This window comes from Lactuca sativa, chromosome 7 (genome assembly GCF_002870075.4).
Source record: "Lactuca sativa cultivar Salinas chromosome 7, Lsat_Salinas_v11, whole genome shotgun sequence".
NCBI lineage: Eukaryota > Viridiplantae > Streptophyta > Magnoliopsida > Asterales > Asteraceae > Lactuca > Lactuca sativa.
The window spans coordinates 62250942-62270501 of record NC_056629.2 but is presented as its reverse complement, the minus strand read 5'-3'; the positions used below and the strand labels follow the sequence as shown (position 1 = coordinate 62270501).

General features: G+C 35.7%; 2 protein-coding genes across 2 annotated transcripts; one reads left to right on the top strand and one right to left on the bottom strand.

The window, feature by feature from the left end:
* The first annotated feature begins 229 nt into the window (after positions 1 to 229).
* Positions 230 to 2636, top strand: LOC111893341 (adenine nucleotide transporter BT1, chloroplastic/mitochondrial). Its single transcript, XM_023889406.3, has 4 exons — positions 230 to 430; positions 630 to 1257; positions 1579 to 1740; positions 1977 to 2636. Exons 2-4 carry the CDS (start codon positions 691 to 693, stop codon positions 2448 to 2450), a joined length of 1203 nt encoding a protein of 400 aa, XP_023745174.1. The 5' UTR covers positions 230 to 430; positions 630 to 690; the 3' UTR covers positions 2451 to 2636.
* A 13701-nt stretch (positions 2637 to 16337) lies between these two features.
* Positions 16338 to 18073, bottom strand: LOC111893353 (uncharacterized protein At2g34160). Its single transcript, XM_023889420.3, has 5 exons — positions 17881 to 18073; positions 17746 to 17794; positions 17197 to 17259; positions 17026 to 17090; positions 16338 to 16691 (listed from the first exon to the last, which is right to left on the bottom strand). Exons 1-5 carry the CDS (start codon positions 17998 to 18000, stop codon positions 16596 to 16598), a joined length of 393 nt encoding a protein of 130 aa, XP_023745188.1. The 5' UTR covers positions 18001 to 18073; the 3' UTR covers positions 16338 to 16595.
* Positions 18074 to 19560: the final 1487 nt, after the last annotated feature.

Sequence of the window (19560 nt, the reverse complement as noted above, 5' to 3'; positions counted from 1 at the left end):
TAAATATCAAAATTTTTGCATATTTTAAATTAATATGTTGCAAGTTTTACAAATAAAAATAATTATATTTTCAATAAAAAATACATATTATAAATTTAAAAATAAGTTAAAAACTAATGAGAATAAAATATAAAATAAGTTCTATGTATTAACATTAAATTTATATATATATTTTTCAAAAGATTACAGCAATATTAAAAGAAAAGGTGGTTTTGATTTCGCCCCAAATCAGGTCATTTCATAAACACTGTAAATCTTCCAAATTCCCACAACCAAACGGCCAAACCCACCTCCATTTTCTCTCTCTAACACTTCACTGAAGATTTTAGAGAGAGAAACACACACAGACACACACCCAGAAAGAGATGAACGAGTGACTGAAGCAGCAAAGAAGGCGATCAATTTCTATCGTCATCAAAGAACTCACCTGGTACAATTTCCCTTTTCATCAAAGATCCTATTTTTCGTCATCGTTTTTATCGCCAAATTGGGTTCTTCTGATTCCTAACCTTTTACTGATTTTCATGCGTCCAACTCGATATCACATTGGTTTAAGAGTAAAACTGTAAAACCTAAATCCCATTTGCGCCAATTAACAATATCTGATTGTGTAAATTTAATCCATGCAGAAAAAAAAATTGTTTGATTTCAGTTTCTCGTAAGCGTTGGTAATTTGTTAACTTTATTCAAATGGATACACGAAGATTACTTGAGAACAAAGGAGAAGGATTATTCCCAAATTCCGGAATTGGATTTCTTTGGTGTCCTCGAGATGATAATAACTTTTCACAATCTGGAGCGTTATTCGCAAGCGTAGGACAGATGGGTAATGGGGGTTTCAGTGGGGTTTCCCCTAATTCGAAAAACTCCAACAATAATGGCGGAGTGAAGCTTCCATATTCATCCAAATTCGTTTCAACACCGGAGTCAAATTTTCGTGCTGTTGGGGCACCAGAGATCGAGGTAGGGGAAGAGTGGGTAGGGGGATTGAAGAAGAAGAAGAAAAGCGGATTGAAATTAAAAATCAAAATTGGGAATCCATCTTTAAGGAGATTGATCAGTGGAGCAATTGCAGGAGCAATATCAAGAACTTCTGTTGCTCCTTTGGAAACTATAAGAACTCATTTAATGGTAGGGAGCTGTGGGCATTCTACTGTTGAGGTTTTTCAGGATATTATGAAAACAGAAGGCTGGAAAGGACTTTTTAGGGGTAATTTAGTCAATGTCATTCGTGTTGCCCCTAGCAAGGCAATTGAGGTATTAAATTCTACATTTCTACAAAAATAAATGGATCCATGTATACATATTTTTCAATGACTTTTTGCTTCCACCTTTTCGTGTCATTGTTATCTGATAACACAGTACAATCTGTTCTGTCATATCTTAGATAGTTTGTGTTTTTGTAGTTATTTGCTTACGATACGTGTCATTGTTATCTGATAACACAGTACAATCTGTTCTGTCATATCTTAGATAGTTTGTGTTTTTGTAGTTATTTGCTTACGATACGTGTCATTGTTATCTGATAACACAGTACAATCTGTTCTGTCATATCTTAGATAGTTTGTGTTTTTGTAGTTATTTGCTTACGATACGGTGAAGAAAAATTTGGCTCCTAAACCGGGAGAAATAGAAAAACTTCGTGTACCGGAATCACTGATTGCAGGCGCGGTTGCCGGAATCAGCTCTACCGTATGCACATACCCTCTTGAGCTACTCAAAACCCGTCTCACAGTACAGGTACAATCGACTCCTTATCGTTTTAAATGATTTAGAATTTTCTATTTCTTATAACAAATTTTATTTTTTAGCATGTTTACTTTTAAAATAGTTATTCGTTGACAATCTTTTTTCCCAACATGAGAAAAAAGATTGTCAACAAATAACCATTTTAACTATTGTGGACAAAACCCGATTCTCTTTTGTCCACAATAGTTAAACGTCCTCTGTGGTTTTAACTTTTAAAAGTCCCACAGAGAGGCGTATACAAAAACATTGTCGACGCGTTCCTCAAAATCGTTCAAACCGAGGGGCCCGCGGAGCTCTACCGCGGGCTCACCCCAAGCCTAATCGGCGTCATCCCATACGCCGCCACAAACTATTTCGCATACGACACGTTACGAAAAGCGTACAAAAAGCTCACAAAAGAAGAACAAATCAGCAACATTGCAACTTTGTTAATCGGGTCAGCGGCGGGCGCGATATCGAGTAGCGCGACTTTCCCGCTTGAAGTGGCACGGAAACATATGCAAGCGGGTGCGATTAATGGGAGGGTTTATGATAACATGTTGCATGCTTTGCTAACGATTTTTGAGAAAGAAGGGATTAAGGGGTTGTATAGGGGTTTAGGGCCAAGTTGTGTGAAGATTGTTCCGGCTGCGGGGATTTCGTTTATGTGTTATGAAGCTTGCAAGAAGATTCTTGTGGAAAAGGAAGAGGAGGAAGCATGAAAGTTGAGATTTTTGTTTTTGTTTTTTTGAATAAAGGGTTTTGAAGTATGGATTAGGGTTTTGGGTTTTGATTCATGTCTTTGAATGGTAGTTTTTGGTGTAGGGGTTTTTGCATAAATTTTGGATGATTAGGGTTTATGTTAATTTATTATCGATTTTTGGGAATTAATCTTTGTTTGGTTGCAAGTTTTGGCATGTTATGTAGGTGCAAACGTAAAATGAATCAAGTGGATGGGCGATTACATGAAATAGCTCAATTTTTGCGTAATGCATTGTGTTTTTTTTTGGGTGAATATCCAATAAGATAAGTAGGGATGAGTATGGGTTTAGATCCGGACCAAGAAACAAAGAACTAGAACCGGTTTAGTGGTAAATGGAAGCGGATCGAATACTTTGGTTTTTTCTGGTTCAGTCCGATTCGATTCTATTAGGTCAAATGCTTTTCCCTAAGTAACTAACTAAAGTAAGGATGATCTTGTGTTGTATTCTTCTTTGGGAAAGAGTAGTTCAATTATTTGATAAAATTGTTATTAACATCTTTATTTTGGTGATCAAGAATTTTAATAATATTATTTTTTAGTTAATTAATATGTAATAAAAACCATAGAATTAAGTATTACTTGCATTGGGCCATTCCATCGTATTCATATAATAATAAAGGGATAATAATATTATCATCTTTATTAATTTTTTTATAACTAACAGCCTATAATAAAAAAGCTTAATGTCAATTTAGCCCTACAAAAAATTTTCATTTGTTTTAAAATGTCCTTTCAAGTTTTATTATTATTATTATTATTATTATTATTATTATTATTATTATAAGTTTCGGGACATGAGGTGAATTTTGTGAGGTTTAAATGGTCCTTATCAATATTTTGAAGGGGGGTAATAAGAGGGTGTTTGAAATTGCTTTTAAAAGGTAAAAGACATTCAAATCCAAATATTTTTTAAAACAACTTTTAACTTTTACTTTTTAAAAAAACTTTTAAGAAAAAAACTTTTGGGTTTAAAGCTTTTGGTTGTTTATAAAGAAATTAAAGATCAACGCCTCACTGTTTCTTAAGATATAGAGAAGACATTTGCATCAATGTTTGAGTAGACGATTTGGTGACTTTTCATATCAAGAGAGTTTAAGAGTTAAATGCATTGAAGAGAGAATGATATCACTTAGGTGGTTTTTCTTGCTTTAAATTAGGGATGAACATTTAGACCACTGAGTCGGACCTGGACATGGTAAGCCTCACCAGATCTGATCCAATGTCCACCAATTTCTGCAAAACAGGACGGTCCGAACCAATGCTCACTTTTACGGCCAAGAATTGGAACCAGTACCTAGTAAGCCTCAACAGGTCCGATCCAAGATCCACCAATTTATGTAAAACCGGTACGGTCCGGTACAAATGTTCACCCTACTTTAAATTCATTTCACGTTGGCTTTTTAGTTTACCAAGCTTCTCCTACTTTAAATAAATGCAATAAAACACACGTATTGGCAACTTTTCACTTTATTACGATTCGGTGGGTTCTTCTGTTTAAATGCATGAAAGATCAATGTTTCCTACCGCTATTAACTTTACATTTAATTTTAATCGTGAAACTGATTGTCTTCATTCCGATTTATCTAATCTGATAACTCTTTAATTGCACAAAAATTCAAGGTTTTGGGAAGTTCGCTTAATTTCCACTATATCGGAATTCGTATAAATTTTGGAGCTAGTACATCATTACTACCAAATGAACAAACACATTTATACCAACATTAAAGGGGCAAAAGAGTTATTTTGGGGCTCCATACGGCTATATTAAAGGTCAGGTTGGCTGACAAAAACGTGGTTGTTAGAGGGATAAAAATTCAGATATTACAAAAACGTGGTTGTTAGACGGATAAAAATTCAGATATTTCAAAACCTGATAAAAAATCCAGGAAAAAACTCTTGTACCTATTTTATTTAAAAAAAAAATATATTGCACAGATCATCATCTTTTATCAAATGTACAAATACACTTTTCGATCAAGAGCTTCTCGATCAAATCCTGAAAGTCAAGAATACATAATTTATAATTTTATAATTAAAATATAATTGAGAATCAGATTAAGGCGCAATTAGTGTGTAAATAGATTAAAGATTATAATGAGATAATAAAGTAAACCTTGAGTTGCTGGATTTGGGATCTTAGTTGACTTCCTTCGATGCTGGTCAACGAACATGAAAGCACAAGTCTTTCAACTCCACATGCTCTCCTCAATTCTTCTTTTTAAGGTATAAAAACATATGCTACATTCTGTAAGTATAATTTATATATAAAAAATAACATTAAACTCGATGATTTATGATTTATTTATCAACTTATTGGTTTTTATAAGTTCTATCAGTATTGTTAAGTCGTGCAAAAAATACAAATACAAAACTATTAAAAGCATACCTTATCTTCAGCAAGGAGGGGAATATGGGAAATCATTTCAAAATCTTCGGTGTCTGCACCATCACTACCAATTCAGAAAAACCCATATTTAGGGCCATTGTAACTACTACAAGAAAATAAAAAGATTAAAACCAACATTAAGAACAAAAAAAAATCAAAACAAGTCAGAATAATATTCACGAAGTTGATAAACTTTGGTTAAGAAAAAGAAAAAAAATGGCCTAATTTAGTTAAGCTTTAGCTAAGAAAATAAGAACTCATAAATTCTATAATCATCAAATGTGGATAAAGTAAACAAGTCCATTATCAGGTTCAGAACACAGAGAAAAGCAGGGTTGCAGAAGTGATTCCAAAATGCTGATTTACACATGGTATGATTTTTCGATTTTATCACATATCGTTGCAATTGAAAGCAAAAGGACAGATTCCCGCACTTTCATTTTCATATTCATTGCATGTTGCACGGACAGGTCTATGGTGCATTGCCGAATTGATGCTTTTGTGTAAAATCTTGAAAGATGCCATGTGTTTAGTTAAACATGGCAAAATATGTTGGTGATTTTAGTGTCACCATGTCATTTTAAGTAACTGGAACTAAAATGTGAGCTAACGGGCTTCATAATTTGCACTCTAATATATGTATGGAGTAGTGCGGAGTGCATGCATGTATAAGATCGAATTAGAAGCCGGTTTGACGACTAGTCGGGGGTTCGAGGACGGCGCCCCTGGGTCTGGGGTTTCCAAAGGGGCAGCGCCCCTTTGGCGGGGTCTAGGGGCAGCGCCCCTAGCGGGGTCCAAGGGGGAACATAATAGAAAACTCAATTTCTTGAGGGTGATTATGGTAAAACTAACGAAACTCGTTAGTTTTGGTAACCCTAATCCGGATTAATATTATTTGCTTCCAATGCAACTAATGACGGCCCAACCCTAATAAAGCCCTAATATTGTTTAATATATAAACGACTCTTTTTATACAGAAGGGGGTTACGTTCTTTAGCTCTCGGTTTTTCATCACACATTCGCAGAACCCTTTAGCATATTAGCTTACGTTTTTTGTGCCTAGAAACGTAAGTGTCCACTTGGATTATCCTAGGCTGAATTTCTTGTAACTCAGGCATAGGGTAGAAATATCAGTTCGGAAAGTGATATCACGATCCAAGTTGGTATCCAGATCTCCACCACAAACCCTAAATTTCCCTACAAAATCAGCATCACTTGTATGAGAGGGAGCTTCTTGTGGTACTACTATTGCCACATTTATTGAGCTTTACCTAAAGTTATTCTAATGCAATTAACCTGTAAATCCTTCACCATTTATGTGAAAAAAGAATAATAGCTTTGCTATATATTTTCATCGTCCCAAGCACTGTATCATAATACTTTGAAAATTGAGTGCTCGATTTGCCTCTATTCATTCGTGTAACAACTACATGGTTCGGTTATCATCTTGTTGCCCACACCCAATCCTCTGAGAAGTTTGACGTGACAAACAGCAAATCTACTATTCTTGAACTTTAAAATACTTTCAGGTCCATTTCGTAACGAATTTAAACTATTGGGGGCTAATTTGTAACTTTGCTAAAGTATATGGGCTTTTTTGTAATTTAATTAAATAAACTGGACTGTTTGGATAATTTTTTTTTACCAAATGAGGGGTTGTTTTAAATAAATGGATTTAAGGATTGGGATTTGGACTAATTTTCAATAAAGGTTTAATAGTGAGGGTATTTTTGCCATTTTTAAAAGATTTTAAAAGGGATTATGGCTTAAATCGCATCCCGTCGTCATCTCGTCATCTGTTTATCGATCAGGGGAACGGAATGCGCATGAATGAAAGAGATGGAATGAAGCCGGCAAGGAAGCACGAAGACTCGTCGGTAGATGTGTCTTCCGGCGATAGCAGACCTATCACCTGTGAGGGGAGCATCCCTGATGGTCGACGAGTCCGAAGAACGAATGAAAGAAGCAGTGAGGATGTGCTCTTCTCGATCTGCTAGGTGTGAAGGAGAAGGAGATCCGAAGTGGAGTCTGAGAGGCGTCGTGAGTAGGGGTGCAAACGAGTCGAGCTACTCGAGATCGGATCGTTAAAAGCTCGACTCGAAACCGATTTTAAACGAGCCCGAGCCAAGCTCGAGCTTAATATTAAGCTTGTTTATTAAACGAGCTCGAGCTCAAGCCTATGTCACAAAGCTCGATTAGGCTCGCGAGCTTAAATGAGCCTTTATATAATATTATTTATTATTATTTATATATACTAAAATAAAAACATATTAGGGGAATTATGAATTTCGGGTATTAGTAAACGAGCTTTTTAACGAGCTCAAGTCGAACTTAAGCTTATTTAGGCACGCCCGATAAAAACGAGTCGAGCCCGAGCCCGAACCGAGCTTGTATAACTCTTTACGAGCTCGAGCTGAGCTCAATAAAAGAAAGCTCGAATCGAGCCGAGCTCGAGCTCAAGCCTCATATAACTTAAACGAGCCCTAAATTGATGTGTTGTCATGTTTTCATTGGTTCAAATATGTGTTGCCCTAATCATTTATTTTCCATATAACCCTTCCCCAATATATATTTTTTGTTAAATAAAAGCAATTAAGGTTGTGATATGACTTATTCCATTCAAAACTTGAAATTAGTAGAAGAGAATACGTTATTGTCTATATCGGTTAGATTCAATTTTAAATTATTTTAATGATGTAAAACAACATCATGAGCAACTTAAAATAAACAATTTAGTTAGTAATACATAGGGAAGGGTTATATGGAAAATAAATGATTAGGGAAACACATATTTGAACAAATGAAAACATGACAACACATCAATTTAGGGTAACTACATAAATAACTTCCACAATACATTACTTGTGAATAAAGAAATTGACACGTGTAATTTGATTATTGGTTTCATTTTAATAATGTAAAACAACATCATGTGCAACTTAAAATAAACAATTTAGTTAGTAATGCATATATAGTTACATTTTGTTATCGTTTGAAAAATTTTGCCACCCGTCATATTTTGTATATTATTTGGTCTACCCTAAAACAAAATCCTGACCATTATGATTTATCTTCTCATATTTGATTCTGGTTATACAAGAAATATTTTGTAAGATATGATCTTGGAAAGGTGTGTTTAGGATTAAATTTGGTTTTGTTTCACCCACATGATTTCTAACATTTTCATAATAATAAATACAATGTATTTTATATATGTATTGATATGTATGAGAAAAAAGAAAAATAAGAAAAACATGTATGGCAACAAATATGACCCTAGAATTTTGTATTTATATTTATTATTAAGTTTAGTAAATCATCTATATGAATTTTTGTATATAATATTATTGAAATGTCACACCTTTTATTATATACATTTATATACTATAGTTAATTTATCTTCATTATATATATATATATATATATATATATATATATATATATATATATATATATATACTTATGTTCTATGCACAAATGTATATAGTTGAACACGACTTTAGAAATATAGGGTTATTTCTATCTTTAAAATCCACATCAACCGCCTTTGGATATATATATATATATATATATATATATATATATATATATATATATATATATATATATATATATATATATATATATATATATATATATATATATATATATATATATATTATTCCAGAATACATTACCAATAATGGAAACCATGTTGAAATAAATAATTTAAGGTTTCGCGATTTATGAATCTGAAAACATCTGATTTTTCAACTTTTATAAATATTTTTACTAAAAATATTTCAAACATGAAATTAAATATTAGACTATGACCTGAGTCCAAAAACGTTCTCGAAATTTCCATCCGAGGCGTGCAAGTCCCTCAACGGATAGAAACGATTTTATGAAAATTAGTACTGCTGGTTTTGGATTCTTAAAACGATCGTATCTTTTGTATACGAACTCCGTTTTGGACATTCTTTATATTTATGGAAACAGGGAAATACGTACAACGAGACTAGAGTGTTTGTATTTCTTACAACTGCTTAAAACAAAATTTTAGCTTTTCAGACACATTCCTAAGGTTGCAGTTTGAGCTATTTGATTTGTTTGCTAGATTACACGTTTGGAAGTAAGATACCATTTGGTATCTTATAATAGTTGGAATGAATTCATTTATTTAAAAGAAAACGCACTAAAACTTAAAGATCCAAATTAGCTAGAGACTTACTGTGAATTTGACCGTTCATAGTCTTTGACCTAAATTTCGGGATGTACACATAACCACCGGTCCTGTCAAATCTTCTGAGGGGGCTTCTAGTTAATAATAAACATGTGTATGTTACGACGCTGAGAGAAAGTATGAACACTGGATTAGGTGGATGAATTGAATAAATCCTGGAAAGCACATAACTAGGGAAGCATACCCGGGCCTAGCTCGAACCCGACGATCTTGTTAACAACATTAGACATAAGGTCGTAAATGTAAAAACCATACTCTCGCATGACTTCATCAAATAAATATGTGATCGGAAGACGAAACCCCGCCTCGAAAATCGACATGGGAACTCCGACCTTCCCCATCGGCGACTGATAAATAATAGCCCTTTCCCTCAGAAACTGCACCTCATGATCAGGCATAAACCTAAACCGGAACTGCAAGGACTCAAATTCCTCCGGTGTTGGATCATTTCCAAATCGACTGGACGCCATCATAAATGAAGAACAGAACACGACAGAAGAGAAACCGGAACTGCAAGGACTCAAATTCCTCCGGTGTTGGATCATTTCCAAATCGAGCGGACGCCATCATAAATGAAGAACAGAACACGACATAAGAGAATGAACAAATAGGAAAAACTAAGATGGCTAAAAAGTGTAGAGAACACAAAAGAATCCAATCGTCCCTAAATAGGGGAAGTTCAAAATACGAAGCGGAGAAACGAGTGGTTTCAGTTGTAAAAATTGCCTACACAGAACGGCTCTATCACATCAACGGTTTTCAGAAGCCATCCCCACCAAACACGTGTCCAGATCTAAGTTAGAACAACACAGCTACTCCAGGAAGATGCTTGCGTTTACTAGCCTAGGGGACTTATTAATGTATCCTACTACGAATATTGTAACAACCTAAAATACGACCCAAAAATTTTTGTTTTAATATTACTAAAAATTACATCATTGAGTGTCATATATAATAAAAACCATGGAATGAATAAATCAAAAGTCATAGTAACTGTGTCAAAACAAAACTGTATCAATCATATCAAAATATATGAATAAAACTCCCAGGATAAAACTGAAGTCGTGGTGTGTGCGATGCCATCATCCCGAGCTCTTCCCTTTGCTTGCAGAAGTACCTGAAACCAAAACTGAAACTGTAATCACAAAGCTTAGTGAGCTCCCACAAACTACCACATACCATAAGATAACAATTAAACAACTATTGGGCCTTGCCCACTGCATCGGACCGAAGTCCGAAAACTGCATCGGATCGAAGTCCGGAACTAACCAGGGACTTGCACTCTACATCGGACCGAAGTCCGGAAACTGCATCGGACTGAAGTCCGGAACTGACCAGGGCCTTGCCCTCTGCATCGGACCGAAGTCCGGAACTAACTGGGACCTTGTCCCCTGCATCAGACCGAAGTCCGGAAACTGACTGAACATAGCATAGCATAAACATATCAACTAGCATGAACACATATACTGCATACTGCATCACACCAGAGTTCGGAACACATACACAAAATAGGCTTGAATCACAAAGACGTCAAGCACTCTAACTACTGCATTGGACTGCGGTCCGAAACTACTACTAACTAAACGGGTCGGCATTGTGGCCATAGACCCGTTCCTACTGGAAAGAAACTCACCTCGTAACGCTGGCTGCTAAGATGCTAAATCTGAAACTGTCTGACTGATGCTCCGAAATTCCTCTGCTACAAATCCAATAAATACAAAATCAAATATTGATAACAAACCTCGGGGTAAAATGACTATTCTACCCCTGTTATGGTGTGGGTCACAAACATGGCCCAAACCCTCAACTCCTTCTAAGTCCTCCAATGTCCCACTAAAGGCCAACTACTGGCACCCATTTTCTACATTGAGCCCAAATCTCTTTATTGGGCCTTACCATGGGCCCAACACTTAAACAAGGCCCATATTCACTTACTTCTGATGACTCCTAAGGCCCAAAGATTCTAAGTCCAAAGCACAGCCCACACCGAGGCCCAAAAGCTCGAAGCCCAAACTAATCGCATACGCGGGGCGTACCCCAAGGTACGTTGGGCGTATTGGCTGCTGGCTTGTACACCGTGCGTACCTCCTTGTATGCCCAGCGTACAGCCCAGTAAAGCCACCTTCTTATTAAGTTCTTAATTCTTCGATTCAAAAGCTACAAATTCAGATCCATGTCTTATTCTCTGTCCTAAGCCATAAAGTTGCTTACTTGATGGATTGGGTAACTCATAAAGGCTCAAACTTCAAAAAGCAATATCCTAAATCCAAAGAAATGACTAGATCTCTTGCATGGCCTCATGCAAACCTCCAAGATCGAAACTTTATTGCTAATGAGGTGCTTTGAGCCCAAAGGATGGCAATCCCAAGCTCAAAAACGAAGCTCCATGATCAAGGTCCAACCTTTGGACCTAAAAAGGTCCAAAACTTCAATAACTCTAGATCTAGCATACGAGGAAGAAAGTTCAGTACTTTATACCTTCTTTTGGTGACAAAGAGTGAGTCTAGACTGGATCCCTGAGCTCAAGCTTCTTCTCCAACCTTTGCTTTCATTCTTCACAACTTCTTTCTCACTAAAACCCTTACAAGGAGCAAAATCACACAAAAGAGAAGGTAAGGACATATTAGGGTTTCTTTGGGGGTGGGGAGGCTGGTAAAAATCCAGAGGGAGGCTATCATGGGGTTTATATAGGTCTTGAACCCTAAAATTAGGGTTTTCTTATCTGCTCACTTACACTGCGCGTACCCAGTCGTATGCTACCCTTGTTGTTTCAAAAAACCCTCCACTTCAATTGGTATTGTTTCACGAAAAGCAGACATGAGATAACAAATCCATCGTAAGTGTGCGCATCCCTGTGACATCCCCAAAATCTCGGCCAGAAAAGACCGGTTTCATTTATGTTTTTTAAACATTTTCAGAGTAAATCCTTTTGATTTTAAAAGAGGTGCGGAATTTGTTCCCAAAAACAAAACATGATAAAATAGATTTTTATCAAAACATTTCATAAAGAAATATAATTTCATTTCATAATCAAAAATCGGAATGTCATGTTCCGATACAGACCATAAAGCATAAACGATAACATTACAAGTCATTCAACAAATAAATACATATACAAACTTGTAAACAAAACAACTTGACGATTCATCTATCTTATGCCCTTGAGCCACTTCCTGTAATACAAATAAACTGAGTGGTTCAGGCTTGGGGGCCTGGTGAGCATATAGGGTTTTCAACCCACAATAAATAATTATATTTAATTCAACAATCAACAGTAACCCGATTACCCATTCCCGTTATCCTCACTTTACGTCCCTAAAATAACATCTATCTCAAGGGACCTAACCTAGGATTTTCATCGGGACGGACATTACTGTAGAGGGGCTTCCTCAACAATAAGTGTCATAAAGGCAACCATGTGGGGGATAGAGTACACCGGTGAACACATCGTTCACAACACCTACAGGTTATGAGCCTGCTAGTGTTCCACAGGACTGTCTAGAAAAAGTCCATGGTCGTCATCCATACTCTGCTGAATGACTAGAATAACACCAACAACGAGGCCTCTCATCAATTTATTTCATTGCACACCAATTGTCTACCCATGTTCTACCCAACATATTAGTAGAAAAAATATACATGTTTTATACATAATTAAAAAAAAAAAACTGTATAGCATGCTCTTTCAATATTCCATCCAAATAGCAAGTAATACATAAACACATAACAAGAAATTTCAAGGAGAGTCATATAAGTCTATGTGTTAGAAGGTAATAATAATACCCTCACACAACCCGTATTCTTAAATACATTCAACGATTACTTGTATAATATTGTGTATTGAAATGGACTATACACTCACTTTGATCAAAAGATGATCGGGCAGCACTACGACTTGCAGAAGTAGAGAGAAGAAAGAAAATGAGCAAAGAAAATGGCTGATCTCGGTTTCTATTTATAGGCTGTTGGGTCTGGGATTACGCTGGGCGTAATCTTGGTTACGCTGGGCGTACGCTTCGGATAAGCTTTGGTATGTGTGCCACGATCTTCAAAAATTCATAACTTTCGCATACGAGCTCCGTTTTCGACGTTCTTTATATCCACACGTAGGCGAGTTTATGCTATACAACTTTCATTTAGACTCGGATGGCTAATTTTGACTTTATTTTTATTATATTATTTTTAGTAAGACGGGACAGGGAAACTCCGTTATAAATTCATAACATCTTCATTCGATGTCCGTTTTTGTCTGTCTTTTTACCGTTGAACTACTATCAACGAGATCTTCTATTCTCGTTTAGATTATTTCGACTAAAACTTGCTTGATCTCAATTCGAACTTTTGGGCTGTCTACTGCTAAGCTGAAACTTCGAAAAATCATAACTTCCTCATACGAAGTCATATTTAGGCGTTCTTTTTATGCGCGCTCTTAGTTCAACATTATCTACGTCTTTCGTGTTGATCACTAAGGCTAAATATCACTCCTTCATAAATTCACTATTTATGTCACGCTGTGCCACACCGGTTTTGTCGCGAAACTTCGAAAGATCATAACTTCTTCATTATAACCCGGTTTTCGGCATTCTTTATATATTCGGAGACCTCGTCTCAACCACTACATCTTTGTGCATCGATATCGGGTTTATATGACATTTTGACATTTTATTTTTACGCTTATTTTTATTCTTGATTAAATCAAATCACATAATTAAGCAGATAAATATTAAACACATAATTCGCAAATAATACATTCTTATTATTTCAAATGGGTTACAAAGGTTAACCTAGACTATTACATTGCTAAAAATGACAAGCCCAGAAACACGGGCGTTACAGTCCCCACTTCCATCATAGACCATTACGCCCCGCGTACGTCCAGGCTACACCCAGCGTACGTCTTATGGGCTGCCCAATACTTGGCCCAAATGCATAAACCCAAAACAATATTCTATTCCTTCCATATTAAGCCCAACATTAATTTAAGAAAAATTTAAATAATTAATACCTCAAGAGACGGGCGTTACAAATACGCCAAAGATAACAGAGACATTGCCTAAGGACGGCCTAGTCAATGATTGTCGCTTGTTTAGTGTCGGGTTCGGGCCCTCGCCCTCGCAGCCTAGTACTTATCCCTCGGTGCTCTAGCGTCGAGGTCGACTCCACGACAAGAAACCCCAGTCAACAGCAAGACAAAACAATACCAGTCGCCTCCTAGAGCGACAGGTGTACTGCTCATGATGCTTCCCTCTGAAGATTATGCACCAATAGCAGCTAACCACTAGCGGAGCACGATCCGCCAATAGGACGTCCTCACATCTTGTCGGCTTAGAAGGGACAAAATGGTATTGTTGGGACCATGTCCCCACGACGACAGGTATAAATAAAACCCTTATCCTCCAAGAGAAGGGATCACATCTTTCCCTATTTTCAGTTAAACCCTAATTCTCTCATCTATTTACTGACTAGGCTGTCGGAGCCTCGTTCTGGGAACCCCTCCCGGATGACAACTGATGTCTTTTCTTTTTGTGTTGTGACTCTCAGGCTTAACCCTGTCAAGACATCCAGAAGCGGTGTTAAGTCCCATCGGGATATCACAAAAACTATCGTGCCCCGTGTTTCCGCTTTAGCGGGGTGTGACAATTCGCAAGATTGTCGATCGCCATTGTCAGTTCACAAGAAGCTTTGCAATAATTTTATATTGCACACCAATTAAGTTTATCAACCTGTAATCTTTAAAATTCAAGGGGTTATCTATTTTAGGATCAAATTAATGAAAGAATAATTGCAACCATTATGGATTGAAGCCGAATTAAAGAACTCCTCCACAAAGCTACAAATGTTCGTCTTCAAGAGATCCCAAAACCTTTTTACGAACCTGAAGGAAAAACCTCCAGGGTCAGGCACTCTATCACTCCCACACGACCAAAAAACATCACGAATTTCTTCATCAGTAAATCTTGAAACCAACTTATCCCTATTAGCAGAAGAGAGTTGTATAAACCGAGGATTGGTTGAGGAGAAAAAACACCCGATAATTTTTTGAATTCTTCTATAAAAAGCTCAAAAAAATGATCTTTAATAATATCAGGATCAACAATTGAATAACCATCTATCAATAAGCCCTAAAATTGTCATATGTCTTCTTTTCTTTTTGAGCATGCAGAGTAAAAATTTTTGAGTTCTCATCTCCGTTCCTTCAATTTTGTCTAAGTCTAAGCTTTTTAAGAATATCAATTCTAGCCAAAGACACACCCTCATCCTGATTCCCACCATCCAAAAGTGAATCTATGTCATCGAGTTGATCCAAAAGAGCCTTCTTTAACGCATGATTACTAGCCTTCACCCGATTGTGCCACACCTTCAATTAGGGATGAGCAAAAGGACCGAACCGGCTGGAACCGGACCGGAATCGGGAATCGGCTTCGGCCAAAATCAAGAACCGAACCGGCCCGGCGGTTCTACCGGTTCTTGTCGTGTCTTCAAATGTTGGAACCGGTCCTCTAAAAATAGCGTCATACGGTTCCGGTTTTTGCCGGTTCTACCGGTTCCGGTTATATCGGTTCCGGTTCCTACCGGTTCCCGGTTCCAAAAATACACAAAAAGAACATCCCAGTCCCGGCCCGACCGGTTCCATCGGGTTCCGGTTCCGGTGTCGGTTCCGGTTCCCCGGTCCATATGCTCATCCCTACCTTCAATCTCTTTTAAATACTTGAGTTTATTTTTGAAAACAATAAACTTATTTTCACTCAACCCCATATCAGCATTCACCCGAGCCTCGCAGATGGTGTCTTTAAAACCTTCAAGCATGAACCACGAATGAAACATTTTAAAGAGGGTGGGACCAGAATCTATCTTTTCATTTTTTTAAAACACAATAGGACTATGATCCGACCACAATCTAGGAAAAACAACACCAATCATATTAGAATATCAATCCATAACACCAATAGAAACCAAGAATCTATCCAATTTTGCCATTTTTTTACACCCACGGTTCACTCCGGTAAATCTTCGGCCTCCCAAATGCAAATCAGCAAGATACGCATCTATATTGAATTTGTTAAAATCATTTGATTCGCTTTGAAAAAAAAGAGATCCACTCCTCTCAAAACCATTTCAAACCACATTAAAACCACCGAATATAATATAATCCCCTTGATTGTGCAACATAAACGAAAGAATAAATTTATTCGGTTATCCTCCTTGTGGTGCATAGACATTATTAACCAAGAAACAAGTGGAACGAGACATCACAACTTCACCTTTATCAAGCTTCCAGCTTTCAGCTATATTTTTGTCAATCAAACATAGCGCTCAATGAAAAAGCAATACTTGTGACAGAGCATAAATGGAATAACAAAATCAAATTAGCACAAGATAACCATGCTACCTTTTAATACTCTAAATATAATATCCCTACCAACCATTTCAAAAAAAAAAAAAAAAAAAAAAAAAAAAAAAAAACATTTTTTTCAAGACTTCATCAACTCTAAGTTTCACTCTTCACCACCACCATTTGCAAGCTCCCTTTCCTCCTCAGCAGCAGCCATCAGTTCATCAAATTTATCAGTCTTCCCCAGTAATATCTCAATCTAAACAAAAACCAACCACGGAATTATTAAATTGCATTTTAGGTCCCTGAGTATTGTTGGTTTTTGCAATTTTGGGACCAGAATTGTAAAAATCAGCTACACTTGAGGACCAAAATGTTAACTACAATTATATACAAATATTGGTTTCAATAACTTGTTCAATATCTTTAAGGTTCATGTAATTAGCATGTCTTTTTATCATTTGCAATATTATACTCTTTTCATTCTTTATATCTCATCAAAAATTTACATTGAGTTTCAGATACTTTTCTTGAATATTTTTTAAACATCATTTATCCAAGCAACACATTAAGGAAAAAAGAAAAACAATTACCTTGGCTTTTTGGATGGGTCTTCCTCTAGATTCATCTTTCATGTCAACAGTGGATGTCATAATCTCTGCAGTTTTTTTAAAAAGAAAATCATTAATATAAAACAATAGAAACATGCAGCATTAGATTGATAATCAGATAACAATTCGCTAATAACAGTAATCCATCCTTACTTTTCTCAACTGCAAATCCACTGTTCTTGAGAATTTCTGCAATTGTGACAACTGTGGCAATAGCTGCAAGGATAACCAAAAATAACTCATGAGTCATGATAATCATACATGTGGTTTAACTCTGCAAAAGAAGAAGCCATTTACTTGTAAAGTTCATTTGATTGCTTATCAATATTTACTCACCTTCACAATCTATACGCACATTAATAAAATCCCCAAATCTGATACATAAATCTAACTTACTATCTTTACCATCTTTACAAAGCAGAATTTTCATGATTCAGAAATAATCTGTGAACATAAAGGGTTCCAGGATTCATAGTACGCAAATACTCAACATACAGGCAGTTTTTTTTCTACAGAGTGACAGAAAACACAATAAACGATGAAATTTACAATAATCTGAATCATCTTCCTCGTGTATTAATCATCGTTACAGAATCATATGTACAAACACACAAAAACAACGAATATAGAGGCATTTTCATTTCATTTTTGTAAACAAATAACACGAACAGGTTACGAGCGAAGAGTTAATGAGAAAATTACCCATTCCTAGGGCGGAAAGCTCCACATCATTATGCTGTTGCATATACCTCTGTAATTATACAACGTCAATCTCCATACTCAATTTTTCTTAGATCGGGAAGAATCAAAAACGAAAAATCATATATGGCGTTTTACCTTAGCGAGATTAACGTAGAAGAAGAGAGGCTTTTTGGTGTTGGAAACCTGAATGCGATTCTTCTTATGATTGTCGCCTGTGATGGTTATGTTTTGAACAGCCTCTGTAATGTCCTCCATTGTCGTTCGAAAAACGAAGCGTAACCCTAACTCTGGAAACAAACACGCACAGCGATAGATTTGATAGAGAGATTATATGGGGGCTCTTTTTATCAATTTTTGGGGGGAGGGTTTGGCCTTAAAATAGGAATTTCCAGTTTTACCCTTTTGTATTTTGTTTCCAACAATAATCGCATCTAGCAAAATCAAATATGTGATAAAGAAATTTTGTATATCATAAACAAAATTGTTTATCACTAATATGAATTTTTTTTAATCTTATAAATCACATTGAATCTGATTACTTTTATTATAAGATTTTAAAATAAAACTCATGTAAACAGTCAGATTACAATCTTTGCTATTGATTATGGACGCGATAACATGATCTTCTTCCCTAAGACCAACTAAAGCTATACTAATATTTATAATAACATAAATCTTAAAAATAAAAAATATTCATCAACAAAATACTTATTTTTTACTGACATCAAAACAATTTATTAGAGAAGGACTAACAAGATACCGATTAAAGTTTTTGATTCAGAATTTCAGATTTATATGTCTACTTCACATGTTATAATGTGATCAACATGTTATCATTCAAAAAATAATTTTCACGCTGAAAACAAAAGTCTAGGAATTTCGGTAGTAAAGAAAATTATTAATACTAAAACAAACATTTTAAATAGGTTCATATGTAATCATAAAAAACGACAAAAGAAATACAAGATAGTTATCTTCTCTAAATTTATCATAAAATGGACATCTTTTCGCAAAATTGGTCTTGCAAAATGAATTTAACTTCATGGGTTTTGTTTTCTAGAAAAAAAAAGAGGTAATGTTACGAATTTCATTACTATAGTTATACAATTTTATAGACAAAATACATGTAAATAGTTGTAATTTGTTTCACAAATAACTACGAAGATTTTTTTATTTTGCGAGTCCCAATTATTTTATGTATAAGAAGAGTTATGTTTTCATGGAGAAATCATACATCCTTAAAATGTCTTAACATCAAAGATTTGTATTTCAAACAAAGTCTCGTATATCTTGTTCAATAAGGTAAAAAAGGAGCTGCATGTAGCCATGCACCCCTCGTATGGGTTAAACAAAAGTAACATTAAACTTAGAAAATATACTTTAATCATTCAAAATAAACTCTTAAACCTTTAACTTATTAACTCCTATTTCACAATTGAAATCTTAACAAAATCTAACCATACTAGAGAATGTTTAAGAATTAAAATCTAAGTTTAAAGAGAAACTTCTAAGGAATCTCTGGTCCTCCTCAGGATGGAAAGCCTAGGAATTGAAGTCTATGTTTAGAGAGAAACTTCTAAGGGGTCTTCGGTCCTCCTCATCCGTTTCTCTCCTTTTCTCCAACTATACTTCTCTACTAGCACAACAGTAGGAATAATGTTGGTGATTTGTTTCACTAATGTGATTTAAGTGTAATGGGATTACTTTGTTGACCAAAAGTGATCTTGATAAATATTAAACAAGGAATGTGTGGAGTGCATACTTGTTTAAGTTTATTCAAGATTAAAAGTAGACTATCATTTAAAGGCGAAGCCG